General features: G+C 36.9%; 1 protein-coding gene and 1 long non-coding RNA gene across 12 annotated transcripts in view; one reads left to right on the forward strand and one right to left on the reverse strand.

The window, feature by feature from the left end:
• The window catches only part of LOC146754037 (uncharacterized), a 134,800-nt gene that overhangs the window by 55,249 nt on the left and 62,215 nt on the right, over positions 1-17,336 (forward strand). The gene's annotated exons all lie outside the window — the stretch shown is intronic.
• LOC146754038 (putative COBW domain-containing protein 7) lies at positions 329-17,236 on the reverse strand. Of its 11 annotated transcripts, none has more exons than XR_014939593.1 (8): positions 8,816-8,950; positions 5,972-7,956; positions 5,536-5,620; positions 4,870-5,106; positions 2,890-2,936; positions 2,179-2,256; positions 1,086-1,130; positions 496-533 (listed from the first exon to the last, which is right to left on the reverse strand). XR_014939593.1 is itself a non-coding variant. In XM_085529541.1 (7 exons), exons 1-7 carry the CDS (start codon positions 12,883-12,885, stop codon positions 413-415), a joined length of 510 nt encoding a protein of 169 aa, XP_085385667.1. In that variant the 5' UTR covers positions 12,886-14,744; the 3' UTR covers positions 329-412. The 11 variants fall into 11 exon arrangements, 5 of the variants coding, with proteins under 5 accessions (XP_085385667.1, XP_085385669.1, XP_085385670.1 ...); XR_014939590.1 differs by lacking the exon at positions 5,536-5,620 and having other exon boundaries at positions 2,179-2,260; positions 4,870-4,935; positions 5,038-5,106; positions 8,816-8,946; XM_085529541.1 differs by lacking the exons at positions 2,179-2,256; positions 2,890-2,936; positions 4,870-5,106; ... (1 more) ...; positions 5,972-7,956; positions 8,816-8,950 and adding exons at positions 9,005-9,091; positions 9,721-9,767; positions 11,701-11,766; positions 11,869-11,937; positions 12,811-14,744 and having other exon boundaries at positions 329-533.

Below are 17,336 nucleotides of genomic sequence, written 5' to 3' on the forward strand. Positions count from 1 at the left end.
GGACATAACGGATCCAGGAACACGCTGAACAACATTTCCAAGGCTTAGGTTGTTGTGGAACTCAGAGTTTCCTGTGAAAACTAAGGTCTCCAGTTCATCACAATGTAAAGCAAGAAAAAAATTAAATCCTCTGAGTTTTAAGAGAACCAGAAAAAAGCACTGAGATCTTATTTAGTAGTAGTAGTACTAATGGACAACTGAAAGCCTCAACAAGGGAAAACGCCAAACAGTCATGGGTGCTTTGGCTCTCATTTCATTTTACAAACCCTACAATCTTTTGCTGCATGTATCTCAAGTGGAAAAACATCCTCTTTCTAGTACTTCTTACTCTTACTGAGAATTGTAAACAAGTGTCTGAACTAGAATATGGAACAGAAATTCAGATGCAGACTCTGCCTAAATGTAAATGTACCTACTTCATGCGTGTATCTATGCAATGAGCATTCCTTTTAATAAAAGTGAAATTACTGCCATACCTGATTCCAGATAGACTGTCAAAAGCATGCAGGTCCAGCACATTGGAAAGATCAACTCTGCACAGATAGGGAGAGAAAGAAAGCTTTGTATTTTCATTGCATGTAAGAATTATGTGTACTGAAGCTTTGATTACTCATTTTTAAACATATAAATAATTGTTCATGTCTGTTGTTTTTTTTTTCCTGATCTCTTATTCCAATGCAAAGCACCAGAAGCTAGCCCTATTTTCAGATGTCAGCAGTCAGTGCTATCTACCGTGGAGTAAAGCAGCTTTCAGCTGTACAGTAATATGGGAGCATAAAAAGAGAATTTTAGTGAATACAGTTAAAGAATAAATTAATACTAAACAAACAAACAAACAAACAAACAAACAAAAACCACACAAGAATCTGTTTTCTGAAAGATGTGATTTGTATTGGATGCCTAAGTGTTATCTAATTCTCTGATGGGAACAATCGTTCTGTACCTCTTTGAACACAAGCACACATTAAAACACAGTACAGGTAGGTATGCATGTGCACAGCCAACAGATCATAATGAAAGCTTGGTAAAAATAATGTCAGTGGGACAGGATTTGGTACTTGTTGGAATACAGGTTAATCTAATACCTCGACCTTTGTGTCTCCAAAATTTCGACAAGTCCATTTATTGACCTAAAACAAATAGAAAAAAGCAAAATGAGGTGCAAACGCAACTGTAATCTATCCATTGAACAATTTAACAATGTAGAGCAATACAAGAAACATAACGACATCTCTCACACTGTTACTCAATGTTTTACAGTCCAAGAGGCATCAAGAAAAAGTTTGCTTTTGTGACATTTTATAGCCGAACCAAGGTCAAAATTCACAACTTCTGACAATAAAATACTACTACTGAACATAGCATTTTTCTTCTCCCAGTACAAACTGCAAGGTTAAGAATTCTCAAGAGTCTGAACCACAAATAACGTTGCAAAGTATTTCTCAATATTCCATTTTGTCTGTCAGGGTACTGAGAAAGATGGAACACACCTTTGAACACTGCTTTGATTCAGCCCGTTTGTTCTTTTACATCCATGACAATTATTCAGATATCTTCCATACCCCTTTAGATTTGCTAATAAACATGTATGTACTACCAGACACTGCCCCCTGTAGTTAACTCAGACAAATGGCAACAGCTGCCCAATAGTATAAGAATGTGAGCACTTAAGACAAAGGTCTATTATAAGGCATTTTTTAGGCCTAATTTAGCCAAGGAAACGGTGTGGAGTTGCACCAGAAGAGGGTCAGGTTGGGTATTAGGAAAAGGTTCTTCACCAGAGGGCGGTAGACATGGAACAGCCCCAAGCAGCCAGAGTTCAAGGAACATTTGGAGAAAGCTCTCAGACATAGAATTGGAATTTTGGGTGGTCCTGAGTAGAGCGAGAGGTTGGAGTCAATGGTCCTTGAAGGTTCCTTCCAACTTAAGAGCATTCTTGGATTCTATTCTATAATTCTACACTTCTGAGCAGGTAACATCAAATCTTACTTAGGCAAGCTGATAAGACTGTGGAAGCACAGAAATGCACTGGAAACATCTCCAGAAAGGGGCAGACTCTTTTTCACTGCTTTCTCACTGCTCTTTTTCACTACACGATCTGTTGGAACAATCATGAGATCTAATTTCTAATAACATTTGAGCATGTACAATGTCACGGTTATACCAGAAATTTCATACCTGACAGTTGGTCTGACTTTATTCAATTCTTGACACCAAATCAGTTTTATTGACGATTACAAGATCAGCTAATGCAACCTGCCTATGCATTTGGAAAAAGAAAAAAGGAACACCTTGAACAAGCAGTTTTTTGTAAGGCAGAAGCAGTATGTCTCTCATAGCACTGTAAAATTACTAGATTGTAAGTACAGGAAGGCAAACATTAACCAAACCATCAGCCAACTAAAACATCATGGAATGACTACACTATTAGCTTCTTGAGGTTACTTGTGGCTTGTGCATTTCAGGAGACAAAAGTAGCAGCAGACAGTGACATGAAAGACAAGCCATGGCCACTGAAATGTTTACAAGCACAGCATGCTGAGGCTTTTTCACTGCTAGCAAAAATGTATAGCTAATGGTGAGGAGACTATACTGGAAACTGTTTTTGTAGCTGAAAGTTGAGCTTCTATCAACCTGTTATTTGTACTCTATCTGTTGTAGTTTCCATGGAAATAAAGAGGAGGCATTATTTTCAGATCAACCTACTTGTTAGAAAATTCATATCTAAGCAGAATGATCAAATGAAGTACAGAGTAATTTTTGTTTTCTACCTTTGTGTAAAAGCAAGGGAGGGGAAAACCTTAGAAAAGAAAAAGAATCAATTTTGAATGATCTTCCGCACAGTGCAGTCACTGACTATGATTAAAAAAGTGGTTTTGATATCCATACCGAGATGCTTCGTTGACAAGGCCTTCTGGCTTCTCCTCTGTCAAGTGCTAGACAATAATTAAAACAACTGGATTGAGCATGTTTAAAAAACGCTCAAATTAATTTGCATTTAAACTATGCCAAAATCATTTTACACAATGTATGATTTTCATTCATACTGCTTAAGTTACTACGTTGTAAGGAACTGTTTTTATGGCCAACTATCAATGAAAAAGCTAGAAATGAAAAACTATTTCTGCACTTACCAATCCTCACTGTTCTGTAGGTCTGTTCTTTCAGTACACTTTACTTAGATGCCTCTGTTACCTGACATTTTATTCTACTTCCAGGCAACTACATCATCTGTTAATCCGATCCAGTATGTAGTAGTCTGCCTCACTCTCTCACCCTGGGAATGAACCTATTGGTTCTTTTTTCATCTTCTTTCCATTCTATTGCAGTCTCTTCCAGATCATACAGCTCATGGACACCTTGGACTTTCTCTTGATGAGATTTGCCTTGAATAGATACGAGTCCCTTACCAGAAAAATAACTCTTAGAGTATATAAACAAACCTTTAAAAACAAAATACTTATGGAGAAAAAAAAACAAAACAACTTTACAAGTACACAGAGCAGGGAAAAACCTCTGACAAATATGCAGAGGTTGATCAAAATAACAATGCAACAGAGTCATCTCTTGTAACAACCATTCTTACAATTAAGAATTATACTTTGCTATACTCTGCCTTCAGCTTCTCATTTGGACGGTTACCTGGAATATTTGTGCAAATTTCAATGTCATCTCCTACCATGCCACTTTGATTGTATGTATGATATATGTCTCTATGAAAGCCTCATCACCTGTCCAAGGTGATGTAAAATAGGCAAAAATGCTGAGTCTGTTCCCACTGAGTTCTCATGCTTAACACTTACACTGTCTTGAAACAGAATCTCTCAATAGCAGAGAAAGAACAAATATCTGGGTGGTGAAATGACTAGCAATGGAATTAACAACGGAATACTTTCAAAACTAAGTCCATTAACTCACATGCCAAACGTTGCACTAAAAGAGTTTTCATCACTAGAAAACTGTCTAAAATATCATGTAAATATTACTTTGATCCCAAAGCTCAGTACAACAGAAGCATACTTCTAATCAGCAGTACAGCTAATGAGTACAACAGACAGCTTGAAGTGCATCAGCACTGCTGGCTTTATGCTGCTGTTGTTCTACTTGTCAAGAAATAAACCTTTCTTCCAGTGAAGTAGAAATAATTACCTTGCTGCCTGTGACACACATATGTTCTCAGGAAACAAATCACAGCACATTCGATTGTTTTCCTTAGACCTTGTCTAATCATACAATCGACTTTTTTATCATTTACTTAGCTTTGTGGTTTAAGGAAAATGAAAGTATATCCTCAAGCATCACCAACGTTCACCTCAGAACTATGCAATGAATCGGACACGGGGATGAATACACTTATGTGTAAATCACATCTTTAAAACTGCAGCCTGATGTAATCAAAAAATTTTAGGTGGACCATAACTAGCATTGTGCTGCATTGTTACACTCAATTAAACTTCTGTTTATTATGCCAATAACTGTAATCGTGGACAGAAACCTGTAACTACATCCCTAGCTAAGGAGCCATCTAGGTGAAATGGATGAGACCTTTCAGAGCAAAGGAGGGGAAAACAACATCACCTCCTTTCACTTATGTCCTGATCATTCATCCTGTCCCATTCATGTTTGGGACTGCAAGTCTCCCCTTTCACTACACAGCAAGTAGTACTGTGGTTTGCTTCTCTGTCAGCTACCTTGAGTGGTCTCATTGGCCAGCAGGTACTTAAGTGTCTCTACATGGATCAATGACAAACTGATGTTCTCTCTTTTGTCTGCTCTTTGACCTGTATGTGGCTGACAATACACTGCAGTTTCTTTCCATTTAAAAAGAGGGAAAGCACAAAACAAAGAGGTTGGAAGTTTCAGGCAAACCTTCAGTCTTATGACATCCGTGGTACATCCAGTCCTATCTTTCACATTCTTTTCCCACAGAAGATTCTACAAAGAGGAAAAATGTTTTCACAAACACAACAGCGTAAGATGATTTTCTACAAAAGGACACAGTGATTTCGCACTTGACTGCGATGTATTCATATTTACCTGTATAAAGAGATTAAGGTTTTCTTCCTTAATATTTCCTAGGACTTCAAGTGTTACTGTCACTATGTCCTGTAAATGGAAAGACACACAAGACAGACAAGATAGATGCTTAAAAGCAGCATTTAGCACACAACTGCTTATACTCTAAAGGAGTGACAGGCCAGACCCTTTCCCCTTCAATTATTTATTAAAAATCAAAACCACAAAACAGACAAAATACTGTATTTTCTCTCTAAATAAAACACAATCACCAAGATAAAAATGCAATTTAAACTGTAATATGCAAGGATTGTTTTATTGCACAGAGCAAGAGAGAAGATTCTACCCTGACATAAATAAAAGCTGGGTTACATATCTGGAAAAACAAAGCATTTCACATTCCTAACCTTCTAGCACACGTGCCATTATAGGATTTATATCAAATTTATAGGAAAACCTGATTCACTGTTACAGGTTGATCTGTTGATTTTCTGTGTAAAAACGAAGGGAAGCACTCACAGAATGTGTCTCTCTAACACCTTAAGTAATGCAAAGTTGTGAACAGCAACTCCCCAATATCTACAAACACTGACATCATTTCGACCTACAGGATAAATATCAGGTGTAAGTATAGGGCTCAATTCTCAAATCTCAATTGCTCAATAAGGACAAATATTGAAAAGAATAGTATTACTTGTCTGTTGTAGTAATGTACAAGAACACTGTTTCCAAAAACAGAACTCTTAAACCATATTTGAAAGCAGAACTCAGTATATACATTTACTATCTATCTGTATCAAAGTACATGGCATTCAGGGTAATATTCCAGAGATCTTAAACATACTATTCTCTACCTGAAACCTTCTGAAAAAATAAGATGATTAGTATGCCATGGTTGCAGTTATCCTGAACTATCTTCTAACAGCGAGACTGAAGCAGTGCTTGTTGTAATTACCTTGTCGAGATGTGCATCTGTTGTCTTCATACTCTCCAATTTTTTCTGCAAGCTGTAAACAAGCAGATGTTGCATTTGCACTGGATGGATGCAGTGTCATTATCTCAAACAAGATCTACACAAACTCTTCAGTACTGCAGACCAAAACTAAAGTTCTGTTATCAAAGTAATTTTCAACTGTTAATTCAGCTTTAATCTCAGAATAGTTATGTTTAATTATGTTTGTTTGATCTTTCAAATGATCTGTGATAGGAAGTCTGCCACAGATTAACTGCTGGAATTCCACTGTCAATTATCTAATTTGACTATAGTAATGTACAGAACAATTACGGATTTCCTTTCTAGATTAGGAAAAAAATTCTGACCTAAGAGTGATAAAGCAAGGAGTGACCTATTGGATGGTCATTTCTGGTTGGATTCAAGCTGTCCTTGGGCCAAGAGAGTCTGTTATGGTTAGAAACGCTTTGTTCTAACTCAGCTGTCAGTGTCTTACAAGAAAGACTTAGGAGACCCATTTTCACAACAAGGCTAGTAGTACGACCTACTAACTTTTAACCATCATAGAGTAAGTCGCCATGGACTTCTATCTACATTTTACACTCTTACATCTTTATAAAACAAAAAAGTAACTTCTGACATCTGTGGGATGATTTGTTGGGCATCACTTTTTGAAACTATGTTAGGAAGTAAAAAAGGAACAAAGCCATTGCTTCTAAGAGTAAAATGTGCAGTATAAAATGAAGTGAAATACTATACACCACTTTCTACTTAACTCATTCCCAAAGCTAATTCCCACTGCACACTGTGCAGTGTTTGCTAATTTAAAGCTGAGCCTCTTAGTCATAAAAGAACCAGAGGACATAACGGATCCAGGAACACGCTGAACAACATTTCCAAGGCTTAGGTTGTTGTGGAACTCAGAGTTTCCTGTGAAAACTAAGGTCTCCAGTTCATCACAATGTAAAGCAAGAAAAAAATTAAATCCTCTGAGTTTTAAGAGAACCAGAAAAAAGCACTGAGATCTTATTTAGTAGTAGTAGTACTAATGGACAACTGAAAGCCTCAACAAGGGAAAACGCCAAACAGTCATGGGTGCTTTGGCTCTCATTTCATTTTACAAACCCTACAATCTTTTGCTGCATGTATCTCAAGTGGAAAAACATCCTCTTTCTAGTACTTCTTACTCTTACTGAGAATTGTAAACAAGTGTCTGAACTAGAATATGGAACAGAAATTCAGATGCAGACTCTGCCTAAATGTAAATGTACCTACTTCATGCGTGTATCTATGCAATGAGCATTCCTTTTAATAAAAGTGAAATTACTGCCATACCTGATTCCAGATAGACTGTCAAAAGCATGCAGGTCCAGCACATTGGAAAGATCAACTCTGCACAGATAGGGAGAGAAAGAAAGCTTTGTATTTTCATTGCATGTAAGAATTATGTGTACTGAAGCTTTGATTACTCATTTTTAAACATATAAATAATTGTTCATGTCTGTTGTTTTTTTTTCCTGATCTCTTATTCCAATGCAAAGCACCAGAAGCTAGCCCTATTTTCAGATGTCAGCAGTCAGTGCTATCTACCGTGGAGTAAAGCAGCTTTCAGCTGTACAGTAATATGGGAGCATAAAAAGAGAATTTTAGTGAATACAGTTAAAGAATAAATTAATACTAAACAAACAAACAAACAAACAAACAAACAAAAACCACACAAGAATCTGTTTTCTGAAAGATGTGATTTGTATTGGATGCCTAAGTGTTATCTAATTCTCTGATGGGAACAATCGTTCTGTACCTCTTTGAACACAAGCACACATTAAAACACAGTACAGGTAGGTATGCATGTGCACAGCCAACAGATCATAATGAAAGCTTGGTAAAAATAATGTCAGTGGGACAGGATTTGGTACTTGTTGGAATACAGGTTAATCTAATACCTCGACCTTTGTGTTTCCAAAATTTCGACAAGTCCATTTATTGACCTAAAACAAAGAGAAAAAAGCAAAATGAGGTGCAAACGCAACTGTAATATATCCATTGAACAATTTAACAATGTAGAGCAATACAAGAAACATAACGACATCTCTCACACTGTTACTAAATGTTTTACAGTCCAAGAGGCATCAAAAAAAAGTTTGCTTTTGTGACATTTTATAGCCGAACCAAGGTCAAAATTCACAACTTCTGACAATAAAATACTACTACTGAACATAGCATTTTTCTTCTCCCAGTACAAACTGCAAGGTTAAGAATTCTCAAGAGTCTGAACCACAAATAACGTTGCAAAGTATTTCTCAATATTCCATTTTGTCTGTCAGGGTACTGAGAAAGATGGAACACACCTTTGAACACTGCTTTGATTCAGCCCGTTTGTTCTTTTACATCCATGACAATTATTCAGATATCTTCCATACCCCTTTATATTTGCTAATAAACATGTATGTACTACCAGACACTGCCCCCTGTAGTTAACTCAGACAAATGGCAACAGCTGCCCAATAGTATAAGAATGTGAGCACTTAAGACAAAGGTCTATTATAAGGCATTTTTTAGGCCTAATTTAGCCAAGGAAACGGTGTGGAGTTGCACCAGAAGAGGGTCAGGTTGGGTATTAGGAAAAGGTTCTTCACCAGAGGGCCGTAGACATGGAACAGCCCCAAGCAGCCAGAGTTCAAGGAACATTTGGAGAAAGCTCTCAGACATAGAATTGGAATTTTGGGTGGTCCTGAGTAGAGCCAGAGGTTGGAGTCAATGGTCCTTGAAGGTTCCTTCCAACTTAAGAGCATTCTTGGATTCTATTCTATAATTCTACACTTCTGAGCAGGTAACATCAAATCTTACTTAGGCAAGCTGGTAAGACTGTGGAAGCACAGAAATGCACTGGAAACATCTCCAGAAAGGGGCAGACTCTTTTTCACTGCTTTCTCACTGCTCTTTTTCACTACACGATCTGTTGGAACAATCATGAGATCTAATTTCTAATAACATTTGAGCATGTACAATGTCACGGTTATACCAGAAATTTCATACCTGACAGTTGTTCTGACTTTATTCAGTTCTTCCCTTGACACCAAATCCGTTTTATTGACGATTACAAGATCAGCTAATGCAACCTGCCTATGCATTTGGAAAAAGAAAAAAGGAACACCTTGAACAAGCAGTTTTTTGTAAGGCAGAAGCAGTATGTCTCTCATAGCACTGTAAAATTACTATATTGTTAGTACAGGAAGGCAAACATTAACCAAACCATCAGCCAACTAAAACATCATGGAATGACTACACTATTAGCTTCTTGAGGTTACTTGTGGCTTGTGCATTTCAGTAGACAAAAGTAGCAGCAGCCAGTGACATGAAAGACAAGCCATGGCCACTAAAATGTTTACAAGCACAGCATGCTGAGGCTTTTTCACTGCTAGCAAAAATGTATAGCTAATGGTGAGGAGACTATACTGGAAACTGTTTTTGTAGCTGAAAGTTGAGCTTCTTTCAACCTGTTATTTGTACTCTATCTGTTGTAGTTTCCATGGAAATAAAGAGGAGGCATTATTTTCAGATCAACCTACTTGTTAGAAAATTCATATCTAAGCAGAATGATCAAATGAAGTACAGAGTAATTTTTGCTTTCAACCTTTGTTTAAAAGCAAGGGAGGGGAAAACCTTAGAAAAGAAAAAGAATCAATTTTGAATGATCTTCCGCACAGTGCAGTCACTGACTATGATTAAAAAAGTGGTTTTGATATCCATACCGACATGCTTCGTTGACAAGGCCTTCTGGCTTCTCCTCTGTCAAGTGCTAGACAATAATTAAAACAACTGGATTGAGCATGTTTAAAAAACGCTCAAATTAATTTGCATTTAAACTATGCCAAAATCATTTTACACAATGTATGATTTTCATTCATACTGCTTAAGTTACTACGTTGTAAGGAACTGTTTTTATGGCCAACTATCAATGAAAAAGCTAGAAATGAAAAACTATTTCTGCACTTACCAATCCTCATTGTTCTGTAGGTCTGTTCTTTCAGTACACTTTACTTAGATGCCTCTGTTACCTGACATTTTATTCTACTTCCATGCAACTACATCATCTGTTAATCCGATACAGTATGTAGTAGTCTGCCTCACTCTCTCACCCTGGGAATGAACCTATTGGTTCTTTTTTCATCTTCTTTCCATTCTATTGCAGTCTCTTCCAGATCATACAGCTCATGGACACCTTGGACTCTCTCTTGATGAGATTTGCCTTGAATAGATACGAGTCCCTTACCAGAAAAATAACTCTTAGAGTATATAAACAAACCTTTAAAAACAAAATACTTATGGAGAAAAAAAACCAAAAAAAATTTACAAGTACACAGAGCAGGGAAAAACCTCTGACAAATATGCAGAGGTTGATCAAAATAACAATGCAACAGAGTCATCTCTTGTAACAACCATTCTTACAATTAAGAATTATACTTTGCTATACTCTGCCTTCAGCTTCTCATTTGGACCGTTACCTGGAATATTTGTGCAAATTTCAATGTCATCTCCTACCATGCCACTTTGATTGTATGTATGATATATGTCTCTATGAAAGCCTCATCACCTGTCCAAGGTGATGTAAAATAGGCAAAAATGCTGAGTCTGTTCCCACTGAGTTCTCATGCTTAACACTTACACTGTCTTGAAACAGAATCTCTCAATAGCAGAGAAAGAACAAATATCTGGGTGGTGAAATGACTAGCAATGGAATTAACAACGGAATACTTTCAAAACTAAGTCCATTAACTCACATGCCAAACGTTGCACTAAAAGAGTTTTCATCACTAGAAAACTGTCTAAAATAGAATGTAAATATTACTTTGATCCCAAAGCTCAGTACAACAGAAGCATACTTCTAATCAGCAGTACAGCTAATGACTACAACAGACAGCTTGAAGTGCATCAGCACTGCCGGCTTTATGCTGCTGTTGTTCTACTTGTCAAGAAATAAACCTTTCTTCCAGTGAAGTAGAAATAATTACCTTGCTGCCTGTGACACACATATGTTCTCAGGAAACAAATCACAGCACATTTGATTGTTTTCCTTAGACCTTGTCTAATCATACAATCGACTTTTTTATCATTTACTTAGCTTTGTGGTTTAAGGAAAATGAAAGTATATCCTCAAGCATCACCAACGTTCACCTCAGAACTATGCAATGAATCGTACACGGGGATGAATACACTTATGTGTAAATCACATCTTTAAAACTGCAGCCTGATGTAATCAAAAAATTTTAGGTGGACCATAACTAGCATTGTGCTGCATTGTTACACTCAATTAAACTTCTGTTTATTATGCCAATAACTGTAATCGTGGACAGAAACCTGTAACTACATCCCTAGCTAAGGAGCCATCTAGGTGAAATGGATGAGACCTTTCAGAGCAAAGGAGGGGAAAACAACATCACCTCCTTTCACTTATGTCCTGATCATTCATCCTGTCCCACTCATGTTTGGGACTGCAAGTCTCCCCTTTCACTACACAGCAAGTAGTACTGTGGTTTGCTTCTCTGTCAGCTACCTTGAGTGGTCTCATTGGCCAGCAGGTATTTAAGTGTCTCTACATGGATCAATGACAAACTGATGTTCTCTCTTTTGTCTGCTCTTTGACCTGTATGTGGCTGACAATACACTGCAGTTTCTTTCCATTTAAAAAGAGGGAAAGCACAAAACAAAGAGGTTGGAAGTTTCAGGCAAACCTTCAGTCTTATGACATCCGTGGTACATCCAGTCCTATCTTTCACATTCTTTTCCCACAGAAGATTCTACAAAGAGGAAAAATGTTTTCACAAACACAACAGCGTAAGATGATTTTCTACAAAAGGACACAGTGATTTCGCACTTGACTGCGATGTATTCATATTTACCTGTATAAAGAGATTAAGGTTTTCTTCCTTAATATTTCCTAGGACTTCAAGTGTTACTGTCACTATGTCCTGTAAATGGAAAGACACACAAGACAGACAAGATAGATGCTTAAAAGCAGCATTTAGCACACAACTGCTTATACTCTAAAGGAGTGACAGGCCAGACCCTTTCCCCTTCAATTATTTATTAAAAATCAAAGCCACAAAACAGACAAAATACTGTATTTTCTCTCTAAATAAAACACAATCAGGAAGATAAAAATGCAATTTAAACTGTAATATGCAAGGATTGTTTTATTGCACAGAGCAAGAGAGAAGATTCTACCCTGACATAAATAAAAGCTGGGTTACATATCTGGAAAAACAAAGCATTTCACATTCCTAACCTTCTAGCACACGTGCCATTATAGGATTTATATCAAATTTATAGGAAAACCTGATTCACTGTTACAGGTTGATCTGTTGATTTTCTGTGTAAAAACGAAGGGAAGCACTCACAGAATGTGTCTCTCTAACACCTTAAGTAATGCAAAGTTGTGAACAGCAACTCCCCAATATCTACAAACACTGACATCATTTCGACCTACGGGATAAATATCAGGTGTAAGTATAGGGCTCAATTCTCAAATCTCAATTGCTCAATAAGGACAAATATTGAAAGAATAGTATTACTTGTCTGTTGTAGTAATGCTCTCCATGTACAAGAACACTGTTTCCAACAATAGAACTCTTAAACCATATTTGAAAGCAGAACTCAGTATATACATTTACTATCTATCTATATCAAAGTACATGGCATTCAGTGTAATATTCCAGAGATCTTAAACATACTATTCTCTACCTGAAACCTTCTGAAAAAATAAGATGATTAGTATGCCATGGTTGCAGTTAACCTGAACTATCTTCTAACAGCGAGACTGAAGCAGTGCTTGTTGTAATTACCTTGTCGAGATGTGCATCTGTTGTCTTCATACTCTCCAATTTTTTCTGCAAGCTGTAAACAAGCAGATGTTGCATTTGCACTGGATGGATGCAGTGTCATTATCTCAAACAAGATCTACACAAACTCTTCAGTACTGCAGACCAAAACTAAAGTTCTGTTATCAAAGTAATTTTCAACTGTTAATTCAGCTTTAATCTCAGAATAGTTATGTTTAATTATGTTTGTTTGATCTTTCAAATCATCTGTGATAGGAAGTCTGCCACAGATTAACTGCTGGAATTCCACTGTCAATTATCTAATTTGACTATAGTAATGTACAGAACAATTACGGATTTCCTTTCTAGATTAGGAAAAAAATTCTGACCTAAGAGTGATAAAGCAAGGAGTGACCTATTGGATGGTCATTTCTGGTTGGATTCAAGCTGTCCTTGGGCCAAGAGAGTCTGTTATGGTTAGAAACGCTTTGTTCTAACTCAGCTGTCAGTGTCTTACAAGAAAGACTTAGGAGACCCATTTTCACAACAAGGCTAGTAGTACGACCTACTAACTTTTAACCATCATAGAGTAAGTCGCCATGGACTTCTATCTACATTTTACACTCTTACATCTTTATAAAACAAAAAAGTAACTTCTGACATCTGTGGGATGATTTGTTGGGCATCACTTTTTGAAACTATGTTAGGAAGTAAAAAAGGAACAAAGCCATTGCTTCTAAGAGTAAAATGTGCAGTATAAAATGAAGTGAAATACTATACACCACTTTCTACTTAACTCATTCCCAAAGCTAATTCCCACTGCACACTGTGCAGTGTTTGCTAATTTAAAGCTGAGCCTCTTAGTCATAAAAGAACCAGAGGACATAACGGATCCAGGAACACGCTGAACAACATTTCCAAGGCTTAGGTTGTTGTGGAACTCAGAGATTCCTGTGAAAACTAAGGTCTCCAGTTCATCACAATGTAAAGCAAGAAAAAAATTAAATCCTCTGAGTTTTAAGAGAACCAGAAAAAAGCACTGAGATCTTATTTAGTAGTAGTAGTACTAATGGACAACTGAAAGCCTCAACAAGGGAAAACGCCAAACAGTCATGGGTGCTTTGGCTCTCATTTCATTTTACAAACCCTACAATCTTTTGCTGCATGTATCTCAAGTGGAAAAACATCCTCTTTCTAGTACTTCTTACTCTTACTGAGAATTGTAAACAAGTGTCTGAACTAGAATATGGAACAGAAATTCAGATGCAGACTCTGCCTAAATGTAAATGTACCTACTTCATGCGTGTATCTATGCAATGAGCATTCCTTTTAATAAAAGTGAAATTACTGCCATACCTGATTCCAGATAGACTGTCAAAAGCATGCAGGTCCAGCACATTGGAAAGATCAACTCTGCACAGATAGGGAGAGAAAGAAAGCTTTGTATTTTCATTGCATGTAAGAATTATGTGTACTGAAGCTTTGATTACTCATTTTTAAACATATAAATAATTGTTCATGTCTGTTGTTTTTTTTTCCTGATCTCTTATTCCAATGCAAAGCACCAGAAGCTAGCCCTATTTTCAGATGTCAGCAGTCAGTGCTATCTACCGTGGAGTAAAGCAGCTTTCAGCTGTACAGTAATATGGGAGCATAAAAAGAGAATTTTAGTGAATACAGTTAAAGAATAAATTAATACTAAACAAACAAACAAACAAACAAACAAACAAAAACCACACAAGAATCTGTTTTCTGAAAGATGTGATTTGTATTGGATGCCTAAGTGTTATCTAATTCTCTGATGGGAACAATCGTTCTGTACCTCTTTGAACACAAGCACACATTAAAACACAGTACAGGTAGGTATGCATGTGCACAGCCAACAGATCATAATGAAAGCTTGGTAAAAATAATGTCAGTGGGACAGGATTTGGTACTTGTTGGAATACAGGTTAATCTAATACCTCGACCTTTGTGTTTCCAAAATTTCGACAAGTCCATTTATTGACCTAAAACAAAGAGAAAAAAGCAAAATGAGGTGCAAACGCAACTGTAATATATCCATTGAACAATTTAACAATGTAGAGCAATACAAGAAACATAACGACATCTCTCACACTGTTACTAAATGTTTTACAGTCCAAGAGGCATCAAAAAAAAGTTTGCTTTTGTGACATTTTATAGCCGAACCAAGGTCAAAATTCACAACTTCTGACAATAAAATACTACTACTGAACATAGCATTTTTCTTCTCCCAGTACAAACTGCAAGGTTAAGAATTCTCAAGAGTCTGAACCACAAATAACGTTGCAAAGTATTTCTCAATATTCCATTTTGTCTGTCAGGGTACTGAGAAAGATGGAACACACCTTTGAACACTGCTTTGATTCAGCCCGTTTGTTCTTTTACATCCATGACAATTATTCAGATATCTTCCATACCCCTTTATATTTGCTAATAAACATGTATGTACTACCAGACACTGCCCCCTGTAGTTAACTCAGACAAATGGCAACAGCTGCCCAATAGTATAAGAATGTGAGCACTTAAGACAAAGGTCTATTATAAGGCATTTTTTAGGCCTAATTTAGCCAAGGAAACGGTGTGGAGTTGCACCAGAAGAGGGTCAGGTTGGGTATTAGGAAAAGGTTCTTCACCAGAGGGCGGTAGACATGGAACAGCCCCAAGCAGCCAGAGTTCAAGGAACATTTGGAGAAAGCTCTCAGACATAGAATTGGAATTTTGGGTGGTCCTGAGTAGAGCCAGAGGTTGGAGTCAATGGTCCTTGAAGGTTCCTTCCAACTTAAGAGCATTCTTGGATTCTATTCTATAATTCTACACTTCTGAGCAGGTAACATCAAATCTTACTTAGGCAAGCTGATAAGACTGTGGAAGCACAGAAATGCACTGGAAACATCTCCAGAAAGGGGCAGACTCTTTTTCACTGCTTTCTCACTGCTCTTTTTCACTACACGATCTGTTGGAACAATCATGAGATCTAATTTCTAATAACATTTGAGCACATACAATGTCACGGTTTATCACCAGAAATTTCATACCTGACAGTTGTTCTGACTTTATTCAATTCTTCCCACGAAACCAAACACGTTTTATTGACGATTACAAGATCAGCTAATGCAACCTGCCTATGCATTTGGAAAAAGAAAAAAGGAACACCTTGAACAAGCAGTTTTTTGTAAGGCAGAAGCAGTATGTCTCTCATAGCACTGTAAAATTACTATATTGTTAGTACAGGAAGGCAAACATTAACCAAACCATCAGCCAACTAAAACATCATGGAATGACTACACTATTAGCTTCTTGAGGTTACTTGTGGCTTGTGCATTTCAGGAGACAAAAGTAGCAGCAGACAGTGACATGAAAGACAAGCCATGGCCACTGAAATGTTTACAAGCACAGCATGCTGAGGCTTTTTCACTGCTAGCAAAAATGTATAGCTAATGGTGAGGAGACTATACTGAAAACTGTTTTTGTAGCTGAAAGTTGAGCTTCTTTCAACCTGTTATTTGTACTCTATCTGTTGTAGTTTCCATGGAAAAAAAGAGGAGGCATTATTTTCAGATCAACCTACTTATTAGAAAATTCATATCTAAGCAGAATGATCAAATGAAGTACAGAGTAAGTTTTGTTTTCTACCTTTGTTTAAAAGCAAGGGAGGGGAAAACCTTAGAAAAGAAAAAGAATCAATTTTGAATGATCTTCCGCACAGTGCAGTCACTGACTATGATTAAAAAAGTGGTTTTGATATCCATACCGAGATGCTTCGTTGACAAGGCCTTCTGGCTTCTCCTCTGTCAAGTGCTAGACAATAATTAAAACAACTGGATTGAGCATGTTTAAAAAACGCTCAAATTAATTTGCATTTAAACTATGCCAAAATCATTTTACACAATGTATGATTTTCATTCATACTGCTTAAGTTACTACGTTGTAAGGAACTGTTTTTATGGCCAACTATCAATGAAAAAGCTAGAAATGAAAAACTATTTCTGCACTTACCAATCCTCACTGTTCTGTAGGTCTGTTCTTTCAGTACACTTTACTTAGATGCCTCTGTTACCTGACATTTTATTCTACTTCCAGGCAACTACATCATCTGTTAATCCGATACAGTATGTAGTAGTCTGCCTCACTCTCTCACCCTGGGAATGAGCCTATTGGTTCTTTTTTCATCTTCTTTCCATTCTATTGCAGTCTCTTCCAGATCATACAGCTCATGGACACCTTGGACTATCTCTTGATGAGATTTGCCTTGAATAGATACGAGTCCCTTACCAGAAAAATAACTGTTAGAGTATATAAACAAACCTTTAAAAACAAAATACTTACGGAGAAAAAAAACCAAAAAAAATTTACAAGTACACAGAGCAGGGAAAAACCTCTGACAAATATGCAGAGGTTGATCAAAATAACAATGCAACAGAGTCATCTCTTGTAACAACCATTCTTACAATTAAGAATTATACTTCGCTATACTCTGCCTTCAGCTTCTCATTTGGACCGTTACCTGGAATATTTGTGCAAATTTC

The sequence above is a fragment of the Coturnix japonica genome, chromosome Z (genome assembly GCF_054131305.1).
Source record: "Coturnix japonica strain WE chromosome Z, WE-NBRP24, whole genome shotgun sequence".
Taxonomy (NCBI): Eukaryota; Metazoa; Chordata; class Aves; order Galliformes; family Phasianidae; genus Coturnix; species Coturnix japonica.

What these genes read in the sequence shown, in the direction of transcription:
- LOC146754038 (XM_085529541.1), bottom strand. Translation starts at nt 12,885, where the DNA reads ATGCAACATCTGCTTGTTTACAGCTTGCAGAAAAAATTGGAGAGTATG. An exon ending in CAGATGCACATCTCGACAAG is followed by an intron (nt 11,938 to 12,810) that starts GTAATTACAACA and finishes TTCCATTTACAG; the next exon opens with GACATAGTGACAGTAACACT. An exon ending in TTGGAGACACAAAGGTCGAG is followed by an intron (nt 534 to 1,085) that starts GTATTAGATTAA and finishes CTATCTGTGCAG; the next exon opens with AGTTGATCTTTCCAATGTGC.